Consider the following 25,929-nt stretch of genomic DNA (forward strand, 5'->3'; position numbering starts at 1 on the left):
ACAGCCTTTTTGTGCTTTGTCTCAGCACTGAAAGTCAATTTGTTTTCTGTCATTTTCTCGTTTCTGCTGGCCTCTGTACCTGTGGAGGCTGAAGGGAACAGGTGCTTTGAGCTTAGTTTTGGACAGGGATGTGACCAAATCATTTTAATGTCTTTAGACAAAGAGTCACCAGATGTGAGGAGTCCAAATTGTGCCTCAGATCTAAATGTGGAAAACCGGGTCAGACCGGAACACAACGAGACACTCTGGACAAAACTGTTACCATGAGCATGTTTCAGGGCTAAGCTCTTTCCTAGATAGACAGATACTTTATTCACCGCCTTGTTGAAATTCAAGGTGTACAGTGGCTCACACGTTACATACAGGTAGATGTGAAACAATGTACAAAAGAGCACGCAATTGTTGTGCAAATTGTCGAAGAAATAGCAATAAGGTGCCTAAATTACAAGAAGTACAGTTTTTCTGGCATTTAAATACGCAAAAATTGTTGGTATTTAGAAAGAGGTGCAAGCTGGTGGTATTTACAACAAATAGAATGTTATAAGAGTACAGAATACAGTAAAACAGAGTGTTATAAAATACAAGGTGCAATGTGAAAAGTAGAACTTAGTGTATATAGGAAGGGTGTGGTGTATGGAAACTGGGTTTGCATGAAGTGACTGTAATTCACTTTATCACTGCAATAGTCACTTTATGCAAAAAAAAAAAAAAAAAAAAAAAAAACTGTTTACAAATGCATCATGCTCTTCATGACCACCGGGTCAATATATAATTGCGGGACTTTTTGTAACACAGTTGCCAGGTATCATAGTTGACATTTTTGCTGTTTTCGGGCCTAAAATCATCGTGGCTGCCTATAACCAAACACCACATGGCATTTTTAGAAAGAGAAAGATTTTTGTTCCCAAAAATGACAAACAAGTGACAAAAGACATCATGTTCCAGATGTTAATGATGAATTTGAACTACTTCTGTGTTTTTTCTTTACATTATTACAAGTCGGCCAATTCTTTAGCACATAATGGTTTGGCTGCATCTCATTATCATTCTGCTACAGGTGGAAAAAGCTCTGGCTTGTTTGTATTTCTTCTGTAAACTAATCACAACTGATGCAGTTGAAGTATTTGGGGGAACACGCAAACTCATTCTTCATTTAAATACATTTAAAAGCCAAAAGGCAACACAGCCAGTGTACTGACAAAACACCTTCTTCACTATATCTCCGTCATTATGAGACTGAACTTTACAATACTGTTCATGCAAACTGAACATAATTACTACCAGCAATCCTCTCTCTACCAACAGCCTTTTAATTAAAATAAAATGTCTCATGTGTAGCAATACATGTAAACTTTTCACTGCCTTCAAGAAATAAATGAGACTCCTTCTTAGACAAAACGTTAGGGTGGCCTTTTTCCACAAATCATATCAGTACCCATCTGTCTCCCTTCCATTATGAATGCGAATTAATGAAGGCAAAAGGTTGGGTCAATTTCTTTTGAAGTTCTTTTGACAATCAAGATAAGGATTGAGCACAGCAGGGTGGAACTCAAAAATAGGTAGAAGTGCTGGATACTTATGTGCGTGTCTGCAGGAGGTTGATTATCATTGAGAGGTTGATGGGATTTTTGCTTTGAGAAAAATAAAAAATAACAACAAAGACAAAACAGTGAACTTTCTGCTATTTGGAGTCAGAAACTTAATTTGTCTCACATTTTAGGATATTTCATACAATTCTGTGTCAGGAATTAACTTTTTTTTTAGGCCGTCACATCTCATTCTGTTTGCTTTTATCAATCTGCCTCTCATTAAGTGAAGTGGTTGATAGAAGGTAACTCAAAATCAGTGTGTGCCATGACACAGCAAGATAATCACTGGACATGTTTCCATGTAATTATTAAGCAAATATGACACAAATCAAGGATTTGAACAAGCCAGGAAAGTCACTTGGAGCCATTTCAAAGCAGCTGCAGAACTCAAAATTATCTGTGCTTTCAGTTGTTTGTAAGTAAAGCACATGGTACAGAGAGAGACAGCTGGTCAGGATGGTCAAGAATCCCTTAAAAGCAAATCTGCAAAGAACTAGAAGTTGCTGGAACACAGGTTTCAGTGACCACAAAGTTCTTTACATTGCCATGAGCTGAAAAGCTGCCATGCAAGAATGAAGCCTTTTCTCTAGAAGCGACACCTTAAGGCTCAACGGAAGTTTGCTGCTGATGACATGGACAAAGAAAAGGCCTTCTAAAGGAAAGTGTTTTCCATTAGATGAGACCAAGTTATTTGGCCACTTTGACCAGAAATATGTTTGTAGGAAAGAAGGTGAAGCTTTCAAGCCCAAGAGCACCAAACCTACTGTGAAGCATGGTGGTGGCAGTATTATGTTCTGGGGATGTTTTGCTGCCAGTAGATGTGGTGCTTTACTCAAAGTAAATGGAGCACTGAAGAAGGAGCGTAACCAACATATTCTTCAGGAAAAGCTAAAATCATTGCCAGAAAGTTTGGGTCTTGGACGCTGTTGGGTTCCAGCAAGACAATGACCCCAAACAGACATCAAAATGGTACAGACATGGCAGAATCAGGATTTTAGACTGATCTCCCTAAAGTCCTGAGTTAAACCCGATCAAGAATCTGTAGACTGTGCTGAAGAAACAAGTCTCTGTCAGAACGTCAACAAATTTAGTTGAACTGGACCCATGCTGTCAAGAGGAGCGGTCAAAGATACAACCAGACGGTTGTGGACAGCTACCAAAAGTACTTAACGGAGGTGAAAATGGCCAAGGGGCATGCATTTGTTGAGGGATTTCATCAAAGAAAATTAGGGGTTTTAGGAGTCACGGGAAACTCATGATTGCCATGATACAAAAGTCTTTACAAGTGTATGTCAAGTTTTGTTTACAATTGTAAATGCTTGTAGCTTTTCACAGATAGTCGGACCATCTGGCCTCCAATGAGGAGCTCCTGGCAGGTACAGCTCTGTTTGAGGTGTGAGCTGGTGATAGATGGATGGATAGTTCATCCAACCTACCGGGTATTTCATGAAAGTGCCTGCCTTTTTCCAAGTTGTTTCCAAGAATGACTTCTCTGGACAAACAAAGAACTGTATTATTGCTGGTTTATTCAACATTAAAATCCACCCGTTCATCAGCTATGCTTACTTTATCCTGTAGAAGGTTGCAGGGAGATAGCGCCTATCCCAACAGACATTAGTGGAAAGGCAACCATGCATGCTCACTCACAACCAATTTGGAATGACTAATCATGCAGATACAGGGCAGACGTGCAAAGGAAATGTCCAAGAGAACCCATTTAAGCAAAGAACCTTCTAGCTGTGAGGCCACAGTGTCAACCACTGCAACAACATGACAGATATTACATCTTGCTATCTTTATAACTGGGGCGTAATTGATCTGAAGATATAGGAGTGAGCTCAACAGCTGTCAAAAACATCCCCCTTGCATATTGATATTATGTTGGTAAACAAATTGGATCAGACTCAGCAGACAGTAAATTTAAAGGCCTTATATTGGGATGATTGTGTAACTTCTGTTGCCTCGCAGCAAAGTATATAGAGGCTGAAGAAATAAGACAGAAGGGAGGCAACGAAGAAAGGAATGAGAGAAATGAATGTGGAAAGGAGAACAGACAGGTAGAACAAGACAGCCTTTACAGGTTTAATAAGGAACAGTGAGGGGAGCTAAACCAAGACGGATAGTCAATATGGATCAGAAGTCTGCCTGGGGAAGGGGAGAGTTGAGACTTTAATGTTTGTGTGGATGTGTGTGTGCGGTGGGGATATTCACAGGAGGGGAGCCAAAGTAATAAAGACAGACAGAGAAAATCAATGCTCAGGCCAGAAAGACAAACATTTAGAAATTAAGTGCGGTCCCACTCTGTAGTGACAGTAAAAGCCAGTCTGTTCCAACCTCCACTGACATTCACAGTGCAGTCACACAGCAGCAAGCAGGGCCTCAGGTAAACAAGCATTAGCAGTCAGATGTAGTCAAGCATATAAAAGTAAAAGTAGGTACATAAAGACTTGAAATACTTAAGAGGATTTTTAGTAGTAAGTTAGAATATTGATTTCAATGACACTATGTTATAGATGGCCTTTGGAGGGCCCGCTGGTTTGTCCACCCCTGAAATATCTCAGCTGTTTGATGGATTGCCATGACATTCATGGTTCCCAGAGGACAAATCCCAATGACTGCCATGATCCCTCTGACTTCTCTCAATCCACCAAGAGGCTGACATTTGTGGGATTTAGTGAAGCGTCTCAAGAGCTGCTGGTTGCATTTCCATGACATTTGATACAAACATTCAGATCCCTCTCAGTATGAATCCTAATCATTTAGTGATTCCTTGAACTTTCATCCAGGTCAAAATGTAAAATGTGTCCACAGTCCTGTGGTTTATGACTAAACACTGGAATAATAAATTACATTCTCAGCTGATTCAGCTATTGTGTTCAGTTGATGATTAGAAAATGTTAGCATGCTAAATCTAATCAAATTTATTTAAAAAGCTTCTTTTAAAACAGCCTCAGTTTACCACACGCAACACAGTAATGTGGAATGAAGCATGACAGAAAATAGGATAAAACTTACAAAATGAACATAAAATACTAAAGAACAAGACTAACAGGAGAACATCTTGTGAGATCAAACTCTAGAATAAAATAAATATACAAAAATATGAACACCCCTAACAATCCATTGATAATATGTATGTCTAGCTATTTTGTTTAAAATGTAAATAGAGGAGGAACATTTGATTGACAAAAGAAGGTTATTTCAAATCTTGGGAGCCCTGTTTGAAAGGGCATCATCTCCCTGATTGACCTGCCACCAGCCTCAATCACAAAACAGTTAACGGCTGCTTTTCTGAGGATCTAAGAGGCTTCAAGGTGGCCATTTACACAGAGGATGCATTTCACTTTGATAGAAACAACCAAAGCAGCCAGTGACAGTGGGAAGCTACTGTTTGGTGTAATCTAATGTAAAACTCGTGTTGGAAAAATCAAAGCAGACAAGAACTTTTTGAAGCAAAATGCATGCAAAAAACAAATGCGGTCCTGGCTCCATCTGGAACCATTTTTAGCACCAGTGTCACTCCCTTTGGCGTATTAATTGCTCTCAAGTGTTAACACTGTCTGTTCTACTTGTGTTGATCTTGTGACCTTACCTTGTCATGGTCATCATATTAATCAGTCGAATCCCCTTGCCTCCCTCATGTTAATTGAACAAGTGTATGTCATTAGTTTATCTTCATGGTCACCCATTAGGTGCCCTTGGTGAGTTTGGTGCTCTTGCACATTTGATTCCCATCAACTAATCCCCCCTGAGGCTGCTTCCTTGTCTGCTCAGCTCAATCTTATTGGCTCATCAGTGCGCCTGAAAATTGAAGTCTTTTTCTTTTTTGCTTGTTTTGTTGAAGTTGACTTGATTTTCTAAATAAGTTGTTAAATTGGGAGAGACCGGCTGCCCAAATAGTGGACTGCCTCCACAAAACGCCTGGAACTTCCTCCTCTGATCAGAAGAGTGTGTTCTTGCTGCTCAAATAAAAGGTGCAGCTGTGAGCTCAGTGGTGCGGACAGCATTACATCACCCTCGCTTCTAAAGCAACGTCAAGTTTGAGAGGAACTCGCAAACTTTATAATTAATGTCAGGCCAGTTATCTGAAATCACAAAGGGATAATAAGGTTTTCCAACATAAAATTGGACCGGAGGGTTTTAGCAACATCTCTGTTTGCTCTTAAAACTCCTCAATACCCACAGTGCACTAGCTGAGGTCTGCTCTGTTATATGGGCTGATTAGATTTTTTTCTAAGAAACATTCAAGTGTGAAAAAACTTGCTTGAGTGCCATCTCTCTGAAACGCTTGTTAGATTTGCTGCACCTCTTACATCAGGCAGGACAAATGATCCCTCAGTCCTGGGCTTATATAGAGCAAAACTCCACCCAAGTTCAAAACTGAAATGAGATCTAATTAGCTTCAGAGAAAACACCTGTTTGAAAGTACCCTATGGGGTTTCTTTGTCAGCACATTTAATTCACGTTGGCTCACAAATGCATTCTCTGTTAAGGGAAAAAACACTTTGACTACCTTTTCTACATCTGTAAAAACAAAGCAAATGTGAATGTTTTACAGTTTAAATGAGACTAGACTCCTACATGAACATGAAGCTTTTTTGAGACATTAAGTTTTTGAGATTTGTGCATGTTTTGTCCCCTCAACTAAAAACTGGAGGAACAAATATCCGATAACAAGGTATTCATCTCCTACAGAGGCCATCGGTATAGTCTACTCTTACACAGAAATGATGTGCTTTGCACCAAATGAATAGAATGATTCCATATCACTTAATAGTCTGTAAACATATAACATCAAAATGACTTAGTAAGCAAATACGTTATGCAAGGGCTGAGTCATATTTTAATAAAGCACCATAATGCATTTCATTTTCAAACCTGCAATTGTTACATAAGTGCGGGTATCAAGACATGCAAATATGGTTATGAACTAATCAATTTATGACTCATTTTGTAACCTATTCTGGATGTTTCCCCCCTGCTGCATCTAACACAGTCCATGTCATCAGAAGGTGAGTCAAAGGAGTAATAATAAAATGTAAAGGATGTGTACAGTACCAAATGCACCAAAAGAGCAACCTGTAAAAATAAACCAAATGAAAATAGTGTTTTGAATGTTGCTAATGAAGAGCAGCTGTATGACACTGAGGTATTTTTCTTTGCAGTAATCACATTACTTGTAATTTGAACAGTAAAGTATTTGCTCTGATGTCGAATTAAAAATGACCAGTTCAGATTTACTACATTAAAAATACAGTCTGCAACAAAAGCCAGTCTACATTACTAAGATTCTAATCTTTTATTTTTTTCAGTACTTTGTATGTTCATATTTATGTCCAATAACAAACTCAACTCTCTTCAGCATGGATGATACCAGTGTCTGCAGATTTCTGGAGATGTTCTGTCATTCTTTAGAGACTGTTTTTCTAGTGGCTCTTTGCTGGGAGGTGTTGTGTTGTTCCGTCTTTCTCTTTAAAATACGCCAAAGGTATTCTAATGGATTCAAGTTAGGCGACACACTTATCCAGGTCATAGTTCTTACTTTGCTCTTCTTTAGAAACTCTTGTGTGACTTTGGCAGTACTTTAAATGTCATTTCCACAACATTTTTGCACTCATACAGACCCATATAATCATACTCCCACCTCCGTGCTTCACTGTCAGGACTAGGCATTCACTGTGATAGTCCTGCTGATGTTTACACCAAACATGCTGCACCCTATCAGAGCCAAGCACATTCATCTTGATTCCGTCTGACCAAAGAATGTGCTCTGAATATTCATCAGGCTTCTTTTCATTTAGTAAAGTTTCATCTTTCAGTTTTCGACTAAATGGCTTTTTCTTGGACGCTGTCCATGCATCTTGATGTTATGAGCTGTCCTCTGCAGTGTCTGAGCTGTCACAGAAACTCTGATGTCCATCAATAACCGCTGTCACGTCTGAATCAAATGTCTTTCTGGTTTTCAGAACTAATTTGTGAAAGCAGTGCACTGTCTGTGGCATCAGTTTAGCAGGATGACCACTGCAGGTCTGATTAGTGCTACTGTGCCTAGTTCTGTACCTCCTAGTTACTGCTGGAACTGTTTTTACACTGATTTTCAGCTCGTTTTCGATTTTCCTGTCCCTCAATACATTTTTTACTCCAATAATTCAATGTTTTCCCATGTGGAGCCATAATGCGGACATGCAAGTAGACACAGTCCCAAGAAAGTTCTGGTGCTCACAGAACATGCTGTATTTTGGGGTTCTGTATTTTGAATATCATTCTAAGGTATTTGTGTTTGAGAGATGACACAGTTTTCAAACAAACTTGCTTTCTAATTGCTGTTTAAATTCCAAACAGGTGTATATGATTATGAAATGAGCAAATAGCCCTCCGGAACCAGGCAAGCTTTATTGGTTTTAAACTTAACAAAACACTGCTGGCAGATAAAAATCCTGCAAATAGTACATTTTCAGGAATGGTGAAAACAAAACATTTCCTATTTAAACCAACAGTTTGACATGTATTTAGTCAGTCTTATAGTACTGACTCAAAAATGAATGACCATGTAAACCTGAAAATTCCCTCTACCTTTTATAATGTAAACATATCTTAGGTAGTCTGCATACAGAATATACAGTGTGAATATTTACACCCATATCACAGTTTGAAGAAATGTCTGCACTGAACAGAAGAAGGAAACATTTCAGAAAGTGGTTCACTGCATCTGAGCTCTACTCCTCTGCTCTGATGTCCTTGAAAAAACACTGATTCAGATTCATTTGTATGAAGAAAAAAAAGAGCTCCTCAGAGGTCAGCTACATAAACATCTGTATGTGTGTCTTTGTGTGTCTGTGGTGGTTGGATGTGTGCGCTCACTACACAGCATGGATGCTCAGCTTTGGCAATTCAAATAAACATCTCAAAACATCAGCAAAAGCTCTTATAATCAGCTGCTAAATGACTTCCTATTTAATTTTTCACATAGCAAATATTCATAAAATATGCTAGTAACACCGCAGGTAATTTGCTACAATGTTTTTCTTTAACAGTACCACAGGTTGTAAGCATAACATTTTCCCCGATAGGTCTAAAAATGGCTACTAACAATGCCCTATGCTGGGCACGATTGTTAATATGCTACAAAAACAGGCAATCTTACTAGTCACTGTGCAACATGAGAACTTAGGCAGGAGGCAAACTGAAAAACACCTGTGTATCCAAAACAACACTGAAACCAATGACAGGTGAGTGAATGAGACTAATCATGTTCTGCTGTTAAACCTCGGGTCCTGCATTCATGTGGTTGTTACTTTGACATGTACCACTCACCTAAACATGGCTGCAGACTAATAATTAGGTGGTTTAAATGTCATTTCTGATCAGTTTATTTATATTTCCTTAAATAGCCATTTCCACTGTCAAACAATAATCTGTTTACCTAATGTTTTATGCTAGTATGGACAGGAAATGCTACATCTCTTAATTAGCTATTGTTACGTGAAGAAGAACAAGTGAATACCTGGATCTTCAGTGAAAACTAAAAAATATTCGAATGCAGCCATACAAATTCCAGTAACTCCTAACCCTAACATCTTCCTCTCAGTGACTTTTGGCTGTACTATAAAAATGTCTCATGACTTCATGTCATAGTTTTAAACATAAAACATACCGTTGGTGATTTCAAGCTCTTGGAAAATCATTTTATTCTGAAAGTCACAGGGAATTGAAACACGAATAGATATTGGTCTGCCCCAATCACTTGTGGAGTACCTCAAGGTTCCATCTTAGGGCCCATTTTATTTTCTTTATATTTGGTACCTTTATGCTTCAGTATCCTTCCACTGTTATGCTGATGACACACAAACATACCTGTCTATGAATCCATGAAGATGTAAAGTCAGTATAAATCTTACTGCTAAGCTAATTTCATAAATAACAGATTAAAACGGGAACTAAATTGGAAAAAAACACAGGTTTTCAGTTTGCTCTCCATCTGAGCTCGTGTTCATCAAAGTGCCATTTCTATTCTTCCATATATTCTTTATAGAAACTTTCTATAACTTCAATAAAACCAGGAAGAACAAGATTCCATTTAAAATCTGTCAACTCAGGAAGTGCACTGTCACTCAAACAGAGAACTGAGAGGTAATCATCTGAAGTAAACCTCCAAACTGTCACGAATAAAACTGGGATGGTGGAAATCACAACAAAATTGGCCATGGACATTCCACCATTATTATTATATTGAGCAATCATCATGTTCTGAACAGTGGATCCCTGCCAGAGTTCTTTTATTCCTGAATCGAATTGATTAAAATGGAATCTGAACCTGGCTTTAGCTAGTAGTTTCTCACATCTGTATGTATTACTATGTACACACCAAACACATTTAAATCTCAGACTCGCATTGTAAATGCCAAAACGCCAAGGCCTCCCCTTTGATTGTACCGTGGGTGAAGAGACATTCCCTGCTCAGTCAGGTCAGAGAAACTTCCCACAGAGGTTCTCCGACTGTGCTCGACTCTTTAAAAAGTCTCTCAGTTGCGTCTTCAAATGTCATTGCACAAAATGTTGAACATTCATTCCCAAAGTTTCCATCCTAAAGTACAAACAACTTAGAAAATCCGATAGCTAAAACACCTAAAACGTACAGGATTAAGTTTTCATAACATCTGTTTCAGCATACTGAAACAAGTCTATACAGTTGGAGTATAAATCTCTATGCATACACTTTCACCTCTGGAAGTGTAGATAATAGTTGTGTTTTTGGTCATGGTGCGTGGGCAAAAGCCATAAGCAATACTGTTTATTGACGAAATGGACGTTCTGTATCATATTGGTATTTTTCCTCATTCTTTTCAAATATAGTTTTTCATGAGCAAAGTTGGGAAGTCAAATTTAAAACCATAAAATTGTAAATCTACAGTTGTAAAAATAAAATTGTATATATATTTTTTCAATTTAGACAGTTTCTGACTATGTAAATGCTATTTTTTGTGCAAATATTACAATTAAACACAAATGTAAAATTTAAACATACTAGCCGGAAAGGAAGACTGTTGCCCTCGACTCATTTTAAAAGGTTGAGTGTCCAGTTACTTCTTGTTGTTATGCTAGTTATTTCTTGAAACATGCCCTGAAAAATGATTTTATATGACGTCCACCTTTGCAAAATTCAATATATCATATATTATATGTATTTGGTGCCATGTTAAGGCCTTAATAAATAGGTTGTGTCTGAACAAAGACAACAATTTTGGAAAAAAAGGTGCTAAACTTTTTAGTCAGCAATTAAAAAAAAATATTACTCCTGGTTGGGACCAAGATTTTTTATTTTAAGACTTTTTAAAATTTGATTGTATCAAGACCCAATATGCACCTTTCCATCAACATGTAATATTCCTGTGGTAATTTACTGCTCAGATATACGTTGAACAACACAAGTCAAATTTAGGGTCGTCTCTCACAGTGTTCTCAACTATTTTGAAAATAATCAACATATAATGAATCAACCTTCCCAACCATGTTCACGAAATCAGAAACAGATGATAGAGTCAAAGGAAATTGGGTATTTTCAACGTCAAGCAGGTGTCTTACTTACATCCTTGGTTGATGAAAGGACAGTATGTTTACAAGCTACATTGCTTGTTTCACATTTTTGTTCTTTTTGTGAACGGACAGCATTTTGGAGATGGTTCAGCTTCCTGTTTGCCGCGCTGCTCCACGCTGTTGCCTGTGTATCACGGCCCCGGTGATGAATGTACCCGTCACAAACCCCACAAACGTCCTGTTGCTACTAATCATCGTATCCCTCCCTCCTCCCCTCCCAGCTTCCCTCCCAGCGTGTTAAAAGTTTTGTTAACTGTCTGTCTTCATCTCGGGCTCGGGATCGGCGGTGAGTCATCCCTCCGCCCACCACCTGCCTCTCCCCCTCCCCTTTCCTTCCCCTCCCTCCTCTCTATTCATTTTTTTTTTTTTGATCTCCTTAAACCTCCTTCCTTCAGTGACTCTGCCGCAACCCTCCTCCCACACACTTTGAGGGTACAGGATTTGTGTTTGTATCTGTGTTTATGTCGTGTGGTGTGTCAGAGCTGTAACAGAACCAATCTAACCCCCCTAGCCCACCCCGAGTTGTGTTTTCCCTCCCACTCCCTGCTTATGTAGCCTAGCATGGCGAGGCGCTCATTCGCATATTTGTGTGGTAGCGGGGAGGAGGCACGGCAGAGGGGGGCACTGCCATCGGAAGGGACTGAGGTGGGGGCCCGCTTGGGTGAGGGTGAGGCTGAGGGTGGCCGTGGGCGTGGGAGACCCTGGGAAGGGTGGAGGTGGCAGCTGGGTAAAGGGGGTGCGGGTAGGAGGAGGAGGTGGAGGAGGAAGAGGCCGGCTGGAGCTGGTAGCTGGCGGCCGACGAAGGCCCGGAGGATGAGGGCGTCGCCTGGGAGCTGCTGCCCCCTTTGGGAGGCGGCTGCGGTGGGGGGGTCTGGTTGAGCTGGATGGAGATGTCGGAGGAGACCTCGGAGGCGCTGCGACCCCGCTGTGGTGGAGGCCAGGAGTCTGGGTGGAGGAACTGGCCGCTGTAGTCGCTGCAGTCGGACATGCGGGGGCGGTAGAGTGCAGGGTGAGGCCGGTAAAGCTCTTCCTCGGCGTAGCGCTTCATGAAGAGGTAGACGGACATCACCCCTGCCCCCTGGGTGGAGACAGACACAAAGATACGAGGTCAGACATAACCACCCACTGTCTAGGCACCTCTATAAAGAAGGTCCTTGGTTTACGACATCTTCAACTTACGTCGTTTCGCCGTTACGTTGGAACTGATTACGGGCTGGTCCTCGGTTTAATGTACGGCATTTCGTCGTTACTGGTTCAGTGGAACCAACTGGCGAGCGGAGCGGATGAATACTGTATGTACAGGAGTCACACAGCGCTATTAGACACTTTCTTTATATCTGCCACCACATCGGATTACGCTGCATTCGCTAACTTCATTCTGGCTCCCAAGCATAAGTCAGATTCTTCTGATGTTTCGAAGAAAAGGAAAGCCGTCTCCATGGAAGTGAAACTGGATGTAATAAAACGCTCAGAACAGGGCGAAACACAGACGAACATCGGCTGGTTGCTTGGACTAAGTTGCACGACTGTCTCGACGATCAGTCGGTGAAAAAAAGCGGATATTTGAACATGTGAAAGGATCTGTACCTGTGAAATCAACCGTGATTACAAAGCAGTGTAGTGGTCTCATTATTGATGGAAAGATTATTACTGCTTTGGCTGGAAGACCAACAGCAACAGCATATCCCAGTGAGCCTTATGGTGATGCACGTAATGGTTTTGTTTACGTTTTCACCGGTATTTTCCTACCGAGTTGTGTTTCAGTGTGAGTTAATGACTGTTTTCGTTACTGTAGTTGTACATATATGTAAACTGATCAATACCATGATGCACTAACAGCTTTGTTTAGATTTTCACTGGATTTCCAACTTACGATTAAACTCGACTTATGTCACACTGTAGGATCGAAACTCCAACGTAAGTCGAGGACCCCGTATAGTGAACTATGTAGGGAGCACTTCAGCAGAGTAATATTTCTGACACTATTCCAGCTATTAATCAGATTGCTTGCTAGCCGTGATTTGTGCTGCAGCTCAGTAGTGACAACACATCAAATGCAGTTTATTACATGGCTAATAACTGGTAAAATCAGATTCATCAGTACAGCCTAAACAGGAAATTACCTACATTTTATTGACAAGTTTTTCGTGCTCCCATTCGTCTCGCCCCCTTCCCATAATACACTTTGGTACATATTGCATTGGCCATCAGCTGTACATGACTTTTCAAGGTGCATTTTGGGATATTTTGAGTGCACCACAGTATATAGGGTGTAACATTTGGAACTTAGCATTGGGACAGCAACTACAAAACGGCGAACACACTACATAGTGCACTATGTAGGGTATAGTGAGTGATATCGGATTCTTCAGCTGGAGACAATAAAATTTTGGCTTCTTCGGGTTTTCTTTACATTTGTTGATAACATGATATAATAGCTGAATCAAAGTGTGGTGCTGAGCAGACTCCTTCTTTTTTAAATTATTTTAAAAACTAAATAAGCAACAACATCTCCCCAAAGTCTATCAATGCTTTGACCGGCAATTCCATCCGTTACTTTTTCCACTAAAGACCGAAGCCGCATCTTTTGCTTGGACACTACACTACTGTAGAGTACTACTCAGCTCGTCTTGCCTCCCAATACAGGAAATTTGCTGTAATATTACGCTATGAACAACAGCATTTATTTGACTAAAAGAAGTCAGATTATATCCAATAATTGTCTTTTATATCTGTGTATAGTCACTGCTTTTATACAATAAAAAGATCCATATTTGGTTTAATCTTTCGAGCATTTTATCATTCAATCCTGTTGGGAATTCATGTTTTGCAAACTATTTATTGTTCTTTATGTTCTTATGCTTCACGGCAGGCTGCTGCAGCAGTAAACAGAAAACATGTTAATAAGATAAACTGACAAATTTCCTAACTGGGAAAATTATCCTCTTATGACATGTAAAATGATTTAAATCAGATGTAAAGTCCAGCACGTACTGCCTACTGGTTGCAGTTTTGTTTGTAACTGTACATTTTTAAAAAGCTCCACTTCTTCACAGACAGTGGTGAAAGTAAAGTAGATTTGAGAAAAATAAATACATGCTGAGAATGTTGCTGCTAAAAGAAATGAAACTGACATGAAGAGAGAAGAGACTTTCCATCCGTGGAAACGCAACATCTGCATTGCCAGAGGGAACGAAACTGAACAACACCAAAGATTGATGAAACACTAGAACCAGCACCATCCTTAAACTGTAACACATCGCCGTCAGGAGAGGGGGGAAAAATGAAAGGAATCCCGAATAATTTTAGCAGAGAGCTGACAAAAAGGCCTGCTGCGCCTCACTGGAATGAGCCATTATCAAAAATGTATTCATGTTTTCACTCGGGCATCCGCCGAGCATTCACAGCTCATTCTGTATTCATCCACAACACCGTCGCCACAACAACCCTGGAATGTGAATGCTGATCACCCTGTTTGTGTGTACGACAGGAAAATGGTGCGCTTAAATGTGCTTTGCAACTCCAGCAGCAGATTAGAAGAAGAACGAGTGTAAGAGGGAAGGCGGGAAAGAGCTGAGAGAGGACAAGGTAGGAGGAGAGGAAATGAGAGAACAGATTATCAGAGAGGGAAGGAAAATAGAGGACAAAAAACGCAGGATATCGGGGTGTTGAAATGCAGAAGATAAAAACAGATGAGGAGAGACAGGAGATTGGAGAGGGATGACGGAGATAAGATAATGGAACATTAAAAACAGGATTACAGAGGAGCATGAAAGAAGAAGAGGAGGAGAGAAAAACAGATGACAAAGCAACTTCATGGGAAGATAATAGAAGACATGAAAGGAGACAAGGACAGAAAAAAATGTGGAAATAAAAAATTTAAAAAATAGATGTTAATAGAATAAGGGAAGCTGGTGTGTAAGTAAGAGGACAAAACAGAGAAAAAAGAAAGGAGGGCTAACGGGATTAGACACTGAAAAATAACCAAAGAAGAAGAAATATGATAATAAAAGCTTGCACAGAAGAAGAGAGAGAAGAGAAGAAATGCTACAGAACACAAGTGAGAGGCGGGATAGGGAAAACAAAACAGAAACGACAAGACAGAGACAAAGAGGAGATACAAAAATGCACAGAAGGCAAAGAAGAGAAGAGATAAGAGAGGAGAGAGGCTACAACAGAGGATTAAAGAAGGGAAGATAAAAGTAGAGGATGGAGAGAGAGAAGAAGGCTTGAATGAAGCAGAGGAGATGAGACGAGAAGTGAAGGATGAAGGAGGAGTAGCAGAGCAGCCTCCCTCCCCTCAGTGAGAAAATATTCTGCTGCATATGAAGCCGTGCTGCGACAGAGCTGCTGCCCTCAAGTATTCAAGCTATTAACATTTCTGAATATTGATGTGGGCAGGATGATGGGCTCCTACGCACACACTTTTTTAAGTGTGTGTTTAGTGGAAGAAGTCTGCTTTTCAGCAATCAGGGAGTGTGTGTATGTGCGTCTTTTTCTCTCTGGTGTTTGTGCACATGCTCGAGTGTGTTTAGCTAAATGGCGGTTGGTGGACATCCAAACCGGATTCCAAACAATCTGTGTGTGTCGCCGCACATTAAGTCTCTGTAAAGCATCAGTACATATTTGTGTCACTGTGAAGCGCTCGGCGTGTGTTTACTCTGTGTGTTTGTGTACATGCCGCAGTGCTACGAGTTCATGTGTGACCGACTCTTTGTGCTTGTGCATGTGTACGCTGGTGTGTGTTGCGCCTCGATCACCTCTTTGAGCAGGAAGGACGAAGCGGCGAAGGCGAAGGACCAGCCGTAGCGGTAGTGGAAGAACTGCTCGGGCTCTCTGGGTCGGTTCATCACCTCGTCATTAATGCTGGAGATGTACAGAACCAAACCCACCACCAGGCTGAGACCTGCAGAGGCACAAAAACACACACAGACTGACTCAATCATACTGTTCTTATGATACATTTTAATTATGAAAATTCATTAATTTAGGTGGAGGTGTTGAGGCCTCAATTATGACGTAGCTGAGTAAGAAAATGAAAGACGCAGGCACAAAAATGAGAAACTTAGTTGACAATAGCAATAAAAAATAAAAGACGGCAAAGTTAGTGAGAAAATAAAAGAATTAATTAGAGCATTTAAAATGTAGAAACAAATGAATCACCTAAAACGAGAACAGCTGGAAGTGAACTGAGATGAAATTAAAAACCTGAACTGCCCTAAAGCATAAAAATGAGTCAAGCTCTAGATTGTTCTGGAGGTTATTCCAGGTTGCAGGTGCACAGAGAGTACAAGAAGATTTTTCGGAGCTCAGTAGAAGCAGTGAGGACCTGCAGCGTAATCCAAACATTTGGTATGGGTAAGGCATTAAAAGGCAGCATTAAAAAGAAACAGTCAGAGCCTATGTTTGTGTGACCTATGACCAACATATTTTAATTAAATCCAATGTCGTTCTGCCTCACAGAGAAGGAAGGCCACACATCCTTAGCATGCAGCTCACTGTGGAAAGTATTAGAACTGAGTGTGTTATACGGTGTCCAAGGGCTTAAGAGTCAAAGCTGATGCATGCATGTATAAAATGTCACCATTAACCACGACTGACAGAAAAACTGCCGTAGTAAGCTTTTTCTACAAGGCAGTGGGAAACATGATACATTCATGTAAAAGAAACCAGTAATTTACTTTGGTATTTGTCATTACTGACATTCGAATGTCTCATCGATCCAACTTCCCAGATTATTGTGGCACCCACAGATGACCAGATTGTTATATTCATTATATTTGCTTCTGGTGAAGATCAGAAATGTAGTTTTATCTCCATTAAGGAAAAGTTTCTGCTTACTGAGTGCATCTTTTAACTCAGCAAAGCAGTCCTGAAGTGCTCTGAGAGCAGTAACCACACTACAGTACAAAATTGTATCATCAGCATAAAGATGTAACATTACAGCTGGACACAGAAGAGACAATCTCATCTATATAAAGGGGAATAGCAAAAGCCCCAAACTGAGCCTTGTGGAACACCTTTTGCAACAAATTCTGAATTCCAGCAACCACATAGCAGCAACTGTGAAAGCATTTGGAAGCATTTTCATGAAAAAACAATACTTTTTGTAAACAAATGAGCTGCTTCCTCTAGTCCACAATCTCATTAGCAAAAAAAAAAAATACTATTGGAATGAGTTTTTGTAGCAGAAGCCCATTTCTATTGATTTCAGTAACATTTACAGAAGGAAATTTGTGTTGCTGTTTCATTGAAATCTCTGTTGTAATTCCTTGTCAGTGGTCAGCAGGCTTGAAAGTCATGTCTTACAACATCGATTTCTGATCAAGTATCAAGGAGCTGTAGTCTTAGCTTGTTGACCATTCCCCTCCTCAACACTGCCCTTTTAAAAAAAAGAAATTGAAATGACTTAGTTTTGCTTCTGATTTGTTGACCTTTTCAGTTCATAGTTAGCACTTCGAAGATCTAGCTGAGAGTTTTGATGCGTTAGCTAGCTCTATCCTTTATCCAGCGCATGAATACAGAAGTAGAGTATAGCCAAATTATAGTGCACAAGAGGAGAAGACACTACCATCAAAATCTAACCATGGGGAACCCAACTTCACAAAGAAATCAAACAAGAAATCAACTTTGCGCTCAACTTTGGAAGAAAAGGGAATCCTTGGCTGATCAGTTTGACTTTGAGATTCATATAGCCTTCGTTTTCAAACAAAAGAAGTTGTTTGTAATGACTTGTTCATGAAGTCAGTCTAGCATTTGACCGTGTGATCAGTTATAGTTGGCTGATGTATGTAAACTTATTTTGATAGGAACAGCAGTTACACAACCTGAGAAACAAGCAACAAGTTAACGGTGTCCGTGCATCAAAGGTGCACTACTATGCTTTGTGGGTTGGTGTGGATTGAGACAGATTGCAAATGTGCACAGTAACAGTGCATATTTGAAGAGGAGGCACAGCAGCTGAAGAGGGAAAAAAATGGGAGATTAGGAGATTCTGTTTGTTTTTTTTTAGCCCTCATAAATGTTTAACCAGGCTACAAACTACAAATAACTGGAAAAGCAGGAGGTGCAAGGCTAACGTTGCATATCCCTCGTTACCTTGTAATACTAATCTCGTCTGAGCGGCCCTTTAGTCTCTTTGTATTTGTGTGCTTTTTTCTGTGTGTATCTGTGTGTGTGTGTGTGTGTGTGTGTGTGTGTGTGTGTGTGCTTGTGTAGCTTCGAATGGCTAATGATAACGTGTCCTGGTTGTACTGTAAATAGGCTGAGAAAACCCCAACAACGGGCCGTGCTGTGGTGAAGAGATAAACAAGAACAGAGTTACACACAAATAAGGGCAAACCCACACACATGCACTTTTGTGGTCAAAGAAAAATCAGTACGAAAGAGACGCATGAATGCAACACACTAAAATACAAATCTTGGTTGCATGCACGCAAACAAACACACACAGTGAAGCCTCATTAAGAGTGTGTCAGCTCCTCCCCTGTCGACAAACCAACCACTGCAGCTGACCTGCAAAATCCTACAGTAGTGAGTCTGACACAACGCACAGATGCTTCCATGTAAAAATCACCTCAAAGTTCTTGTTTTTCTCTACAAAACATCAGTGGCATCTCCATATACGACACTGTGCTAAGTCCTAAAAAAATTTATAAAGAGCCTACATGGAGTTAAAATGTGTTAAACCAGATTTAGGCTCGTGCTTCGGGGTGCCGCAGAGGCTCTGAGGCTCTGCAGAACGGCTCTGCTCCTCCTTCAAAAGGCAACTGCATGTCAGAGACAGTGAGATGCAACACTGGAAGCTGCGATTGTTTCTTCTGCACAAATTAGAGACACTTCAATTTGTCTCCAAGGCCGTTTTTCTGTCCACAAGGTGTGCAAAATGACTTCCAGACATATTTGTCAGTGGGATAGTTTGGTGTGGCATCTGTAAAATGGCACTAATCGTAGCGGGAGGGTCCTCGAGGAGACAGGCAGGAGATTTGTAGGACATTAATCCATCCATCCATCCATCCATTATCTATACACCGCTTAATCCTCACTAGGGTCATGGGGGGGGCTGGAGTCTATCCCAGCTGACTCAGGTGAAGGCAGGGGACACCCTAGACAGGTCACTAGTCTGTCACAGGGCTACATACAGAGACAAACAAGCACTCTCACATTCACACCTATGGGCAATTTAGAATAATCAATTAACCTCAGCATATTTTTGGACTGTGGGAGGAAGCCGGAGTACCCGGAGAAAACCCACGCATGCACAGGGAGAACATGCAAACTCCATGCAGAAAGATCCCGGGAAAGCCGGGACGCGAACCAGGGACCTTCTTGCTGCAAGGTGAAAGTGCTAACCACTACGCCACTGCAGCCTAGGACATTAATGATGGAACAAATCTATGAGCTAAGATGCTTCCAGGAATCCAAAGCCGATGAAGGACGGAACATCAAGCTGCTCTTGAGGCTTATAGTAATAATCTGTGGTGTTTTAATATAGGTACTTTTCTCTTTATCCCTATAAGATGATGGGTGAAAGAAAAAAACACTGAAGGGACTCAACAGATATGCATTAACAAAACACTTTCATATTTCTAGGAAGAGACGAGGATGGACTGCTTCCGGTCTTTCTGTGATTAATTACTAGGAAATCAGATGGTGGATTTAGCTTTGCCTGTTTTTGTCCCATAATATATATTATATTTAAACATAAGTATTTTGTTCTGCACTATATCTGCCATGCCACTTCATTTCATGGTCATGTTTACATTTCACCCAGTTCTGCTTATCTTAGTTCTTAGTTGTTGCTTAGTTCTAGTTTTGCTTCTTTAGTTCTTACCCAATTTTTGCTTTCGAGTTCTTAATTTACTTAGTTTTTGCCCTTTTCAAATCTTATTTTTTATATCGTATTTTAAAATTTATATTACACTTTTTTCTCAGAACCTTCTAAGTGTTTATTTAATGTATACTGTTGCACGGAGAGAGAGTAACGTCATTTCAGTCCTTGGCATGTCATGTACATGTTGAAGAACTGTCAATAAAGCTGACATTGACTTTATGTCTAAATGCATTAATTGTATCATTAGCTCCAAAAAAAAGTTGGAAAACAGAAGAACAAAAATGAGGAGTGACAATCAGAAAACCAGTAAATCAGAACATCAATACACATAAAAATTAAACTACAATATAAGGACATGATGAGACTGAACTAAAAAATAAAAGAATAGATTGAAAATTTTAGTAACGAATTGGCGGTGAAATAATCCCAAGCAAATTTCTGAGTTCATGTTCAGCGTCAATCTTTCCCATTATACTAAATATGACAATAAATAAAGACTGCTTTAATTTGGTTTAATTGTGGGGGGAAAAGTACAGGGGGGTGTGATCCCCGCTTTTGGCCATCAGATGGCAGTGTTGTGACTCAGTGCTCATCTCAAACAGCCTGCTGGCCATGCGTGGAACCAACATGTGCATGAATGAGCGCACACATTCACAGGAGAAGATGGGAAAAACACCAGAGAGGAGAGAAATTACTGGAGAGGAAGGACAGGCAGGAGGAAAAGGGAGGAAACAGCTGGTCCACGGTCACCATGCGGTAACCTCAGGGTGCTGATGGTCACTGATGGCCATTTTTCATGACAAAAATACACACATGCTGACAGAGACAAACGCGGCAGGTTTTTTTTTTTTTTTTTTTGCTGGAGTCACGTGACATCATTCAAAAAACAGCACTGACCTCTGTGGTTTTTGTTCGTCTTCCCTGCTGTGTGAAATAGCTGCAGCTGCCTGTGAGAAACAGCTTTTAGAGTAAACCAACACAAAGTCTTGCTCCAGTTGCTGTTTCTGAGCTGAAACTGGCAACTGCTGATTGTCGATTTCTCAATTTCTTTTTTTTTGCCATAAATGATCAGATGCTTTTTTCTGACAGGGAACCAGTTCTTCATTCTTCCCAACAGCTACCAACCTACAGTCACTATCTGTTGAAAGGACTTCAAAGTAAAAAAAAAAAAAAAAAAAAATCAAAATAACCCTGCGGAGATTTGTTTACACCTAATCATTTCTTGAAAAATAAACTTTAAAAAAAATGTTCTCAAAAATCACCTCTTACATTCTTGACCATGGATGGAGGTGGCATTATCATTTACAAATTTTTATGAAGCGTGATGTGTCAAAACACCACACGTCTGCTCACATGTCAACTGATTTATCACATGTGAAATGTTTTTTCACGAGAACACAATGTTTTTATGTGAAATACTTAAGTCTTATTCTATCTGATAAATTTTCAAGTTTATGCACTAAATAAAATAAGACTTTTTTTAAAAAAAGAAGGAAAATACTCACAAAAATCAATGACTGTGCATGAAAAAGGCAAATGGAATGCACAATTAGCTAAAGGCTCTAACCTGGGTATGCTTTTGGAATTTTCAGTTTTTGGATGTTTCTCTGCACACATTTTGCACAGATTGGTACATCTTTGAGCTCTTTATATCTGTGTGTGTGTGTGTGTGTGTGTGTGTGTGTGTGTGTGTGTGTGTGTGTGTGTGTGTGTGTGTGTGTGTGATGCACAAACGTGTTTTTCCTCCATCATCTTGGCTCGGTGACATCCCCATGACATCATGTGTCTTGTCAGCAGACCACCATGCTAAGCTAGCATCTGCGAGGTAAAGCTCCCTCATGCAAAACAGGAAGGTGATGTCATCCTGTCTGCTCAGGGAAATGGAGAGAATAATAATGCCCAAAAAAATCCCAGCAACCACTCCATCAGCTGACCCTATGCTGGAGGTAGATGACCAAAAGTGTCACGCAGCATCCTGCAGAGATAGCAGGAGCTGATGTCACCTATTTAGCTGCAGTTAGGCTCGCTTCCAAAACAACTCGGACACAAATGAGATAGAATGCTCAGTGAGAGATATCGCAGCTCTGCTCTTCCAGCAACCTGACAGAGAGGACTTTGTTTATCGATTGTGAGCAACCACTGAAACAAGAAGATGGATTACAGTGACAAAGTTTGTTCTTTGCTCTGGGAAAGTTCTCTTTGTGGTCTTTTTCATTTAAGTCAAAGCTCACCAGGGCCAACATCTCATGGCTTCTTTACACAGCTCTGAGCTCACCGATCAGCAAGTGTCTCCACTTAGTCTGTGCTGCAGTGAAAAAAGAATTTTGCAGGAACCCTTTACGTACGGTACGTTGTTGTTTGTCTGCAGCAACAGTTTTAGATACTTTCTCTGCTGGTGGAGGAGTCATATGTGTCTTGGCGGCCACTCAATTTTTCACTCAATTTGTAAAGACGGCCATATTCCTTCCATTTTTATAATAACCGTTTTTAAGGGATGCTCAGTTATTTAGCTACTGTAGCATAAAGACAAGACAAGAACATTTTCGAGACACATTCACTGCACTCATTTAACCTCCATTGCACTAATTGTGTGACTTCTCAGTCACTTTTAAGGGGATTAACACTCATGCAATCAGTTATTTTTAGGGATGTCTGATATTGGCTTTTTTGCCAATAACCGATATGCCGATATTGTCCAACTCTCAATCTCCGATTCCGATATCATTTGATGCCAATATATGTGGGCTATTTAACTATTTTTAGGTAACATCACATATCTCCTGTAGTGGAATTAACACATCATGCCTGATTTTATTATTTTATGCCCCATTGGATGCATTCTCAAATGCAACAAGGCTTTCCAAATGTAAACATTGTCAGTGCAAAATAAGAAAAGTATTTCAACTTAAGTTATGGGAAAAATGCCATAATTATGCTATATGTCTTCCAAACAACAGTTCACACTGCCAGCGAAATCCAGGCATTATTTTATTTTATTGGTTTTAATGATAGGCAAAAAAAAAAAAAAACGATAACGATATTGACCGATATTATATTTTTATACCAATATCGGGCCAATAATATTGATGGGCTGATATTATCGGACATCCCTAGTTACTTTACATTTTTTAATAACTGATATTACTTTATAGAAATCCACTTTCACTTTGACATAAAATTGTCTCTTTTTTTGTAGATTCTTGTCGAAAATTAAACTGATCATGATCAGTGGTAAAAAGCAGAAAACTTCCAAGGAATACTTCTATATCACCACAATGCTGTCACTGCTGGAGAACTATCTGGCTGAACACCATTATGATTCTGCTACAGGGTGAAAATGCAGTGTCTTTTTTGTATTTCACCGGTACATCCGTGCCACTCTGGACAACAGATAACCTGGTGGACGACGCTGCTGTCGCTGAAGCCCACTAGATGGGCCTCCTCCCTGGCTATACTGCCCTGAGAGTCACCGCCTCGCCAAAATGTCTGATGTCAACAAGACTGTTCAGAAATGGCACGCCAGTTTTAAGAAAGGCACAGACTTTGACTCGTGGGGACAATTAGTGGAGGCTATAGATGAGTACCAAATTCTAGCGAGACAACTGCAAAAAGAGGTCCAGTCAACAACTTCATCAGCCCGGGATGCAGCAATGGTGACCCTGCAAAATAGCGTCGAGAGGAGGTGAACCAGTTTTGGTAGAACATGATTGGAAAGTGAAACTCTGTCCATAACCAGTGCACAGAATATTCCTGTTACACTACAAATGCTGCAAACTATTCTCAGCATTTTTTTTTCTGCTTGGAGATTTTTGTTGTTTCCTGTAATTATCTGGTACATCCGGTGATACTCACAAGCAGTCTGCTTCAGCTTTTTTGCCTAATTATGACAACTACTCTGTGAAAACTATTAGCTGGAATATAGAATGTCACATACTCATGCATGTGTATATTTTTACTTGCGACTAGCAGTCAAAACGCTACACAGTTCAGTGAATCCTCCTGTGGTGGAGGTGCAAATCTTTCCAGTTTTCTTCCTGTCAAATGGGCTGCCATTAGCAGATGCATCTGCTTGTTACTGGGAACATTGTACACAGACAAACACGATGTGTAGGCAGTTAAACATCACATCCACATCTGAATGTTGAACACGTCTCACCACAATCATGAACATTTATCTGCTGCTATTATAGCTCCATTTTTTCTTGAATCCTTTCCACAAGGTTTTGAAACCTGGCTGCAGGGATTTTGTCTCATTTAGCTAAAAGAGGCATTAGTGAGGTGTAATATTGATGTGAGGTAATAAGGCCTGGCTCACAGTCAATGTGCGAGTTCATCCCAAAGGTGTTAGATGAAGTTAAGGTCAGGGCTTTGTGCAGGGTCTTATGCACAAAAATGGAAAAAGCACTTCTTTATAGACCTGGGTTTGTGTAAAGGGGCACTACCATGAAGCACTAAAAGGAACTTCTTTTCTGCTGGAATGAGAAATCTGGACACACATCATGAAAAACGGCACCAGACCAGGGTTGTCTGCACACTTTTTCCCACATAGCAGAATCTGGATGGAACAGACTTGAAGGTGGATTTTTTTTTTGGTACAGAACCACTTGGGTCTATAAAACTGTGATCAAACATATCATCCAGTAACTTTCCACTGAGCTGCATGTCTGGAATAGTGGAATCTGACTGCACTGAAGCTTGATGACCAGTCCACTTGCTGCAGTGAGATAATGGGAGAGTTTTGGCTCAGGTACATCTTGAAGAAAACCAACCTCCTCATTACAGTCTTTCTGACTGTAGTTCTGTCAAACCACAACAAAGTCCCATTCCAGACGGTTTAAGCTGAAAGTTTTAACCAAAAGCCTGCAGTGAAACATCAAATCGCTGCCGCCCTGCAGCTTTCTCAGCAGAGAGCAATTATTTGGAATTAAATTCCATTCACTGTTCAGCCAGCAGTGAGAACAAGGTATGGTCTGACAAGCCGTCAGCTGGGAAATGCATAGAAGAGCTGCAGAGTGAATCTCCATCCACTGAGCTGTCTTTTTATCATTAACCTTTAAGGATGGTGACTTTCAGCAGGAACACTTCTGTTCTTCTGCTCTGCTGCTATTTAACGTCTTATTTAAGTCGACAGGTGACAGGACTTTCATGCACCTCAATCTTTTCTGCCATTCTCTGAATCTAAAATGATCACAATCTGCTAACAGACCTGCACTGCTGACTGCACAACACCTCATTCATCAACTGTTTTTTCTGTTATTCTGAATTCAGACCTTTTTTCTTTTTACATTTTTAGAATAGTTTATTTTATCCTTATTTCAAGTTGTGTGTGTAAAACATCTTGAAATACTCTATTAACCCTTTAATAATATTGTCCAGACTGAAGATGCACTGACTCCTTCAGGAGGACTGTTTGGAATAATTGTTAAATAAGCTGCAAAGCTTTAGATAGGCAGGTTGAAGAAGCAAAAAGAAAGCTTCAATAACCCAAAACTGATTCGAGACACAAAAGCGGAGGGAAACAGGCTGACAGAAATCCAAAATAAACAAAAGAGGAATACAAAAACTAAACTAAAAATGAACCGACATGGCATCAGGAGCACAGGGAGCAAACACAGGAGATGAATACAGGAATACAGGGAACAAGGAGAGACAGGACCGCACAGGGAACTAATTGGGGAACAAAATGCAAGTGAAACCAATGACAATAACACAGGCAGGAAAAACACACAAAGTGAGGCAGCAAAAAAAAAAAAAAAAAAACAACAGAAAACAGAGTCAGGCAGGGTGAATAACTTCAAAATGAAACTGAAAGTAACTAAAAAGGGAGCCAGAAGGCACAAATAGACAAACAGATTGAGACACAGACAATGACATAACAGAAACAAGAAGTAAAACTACAACAAATAACCAAAC

The 25,929-nt window shown here is 40.2% G+C and overlaps 1 protein-coding gene across 3 annotated transcripts in view; it reads right to left on the bottom strand.

The window, feature by feature from the left end:
- Positions 1-7,963: 7,963 nt before the first annotated feature.
- The window catches only part of cacng7a (calcium channel, voltage-dependent, gamma subunit 7a), a 55,815-nt gene continuing 37,849 nt past the window's right edge, over positions 7,964-25,929 (bottom strand). For 2 of the 3 annotated variants that reach the window (XM_055018189.1, XM_023269592.3), the window contains exons 5-6: positions 15,944-16,089; positions 7,964-12,261 (exon numbers count right to left, since the gene is read on the bottom strand). In XM_055018189.1, coding sequence (XP_054874164.1) covers positions 11,740-12,261; positions 15,944-16,089 — 668 coding nt within the window. In that variant the 3' untranslated portion in view covers positions 7,964-11,739. Of the gene's footprint in view, positions 12,262-12,287; positions 12,474-15,943; positions 16,090-25,929 lie in introns of those variants that run through there. The other variant, XM_055018190.1, reaches the window with a different exon arrangement.

Source organism: Amphiprion ocellaris, chromosome 15 (assembly GCF_022539595.1).
Source record: "Amphiprion ocellaris isolate individual 3 ecotype Okinawa chromosome 15, ASM2253959v1, whole genome shotgun sequence".
Classification (NCBI taxonomy): Eukaryota; Metazoa; Chordata; class Actinopteri; family Pomacentridae; genus Amphiprion; species Amphiprion ocellaris.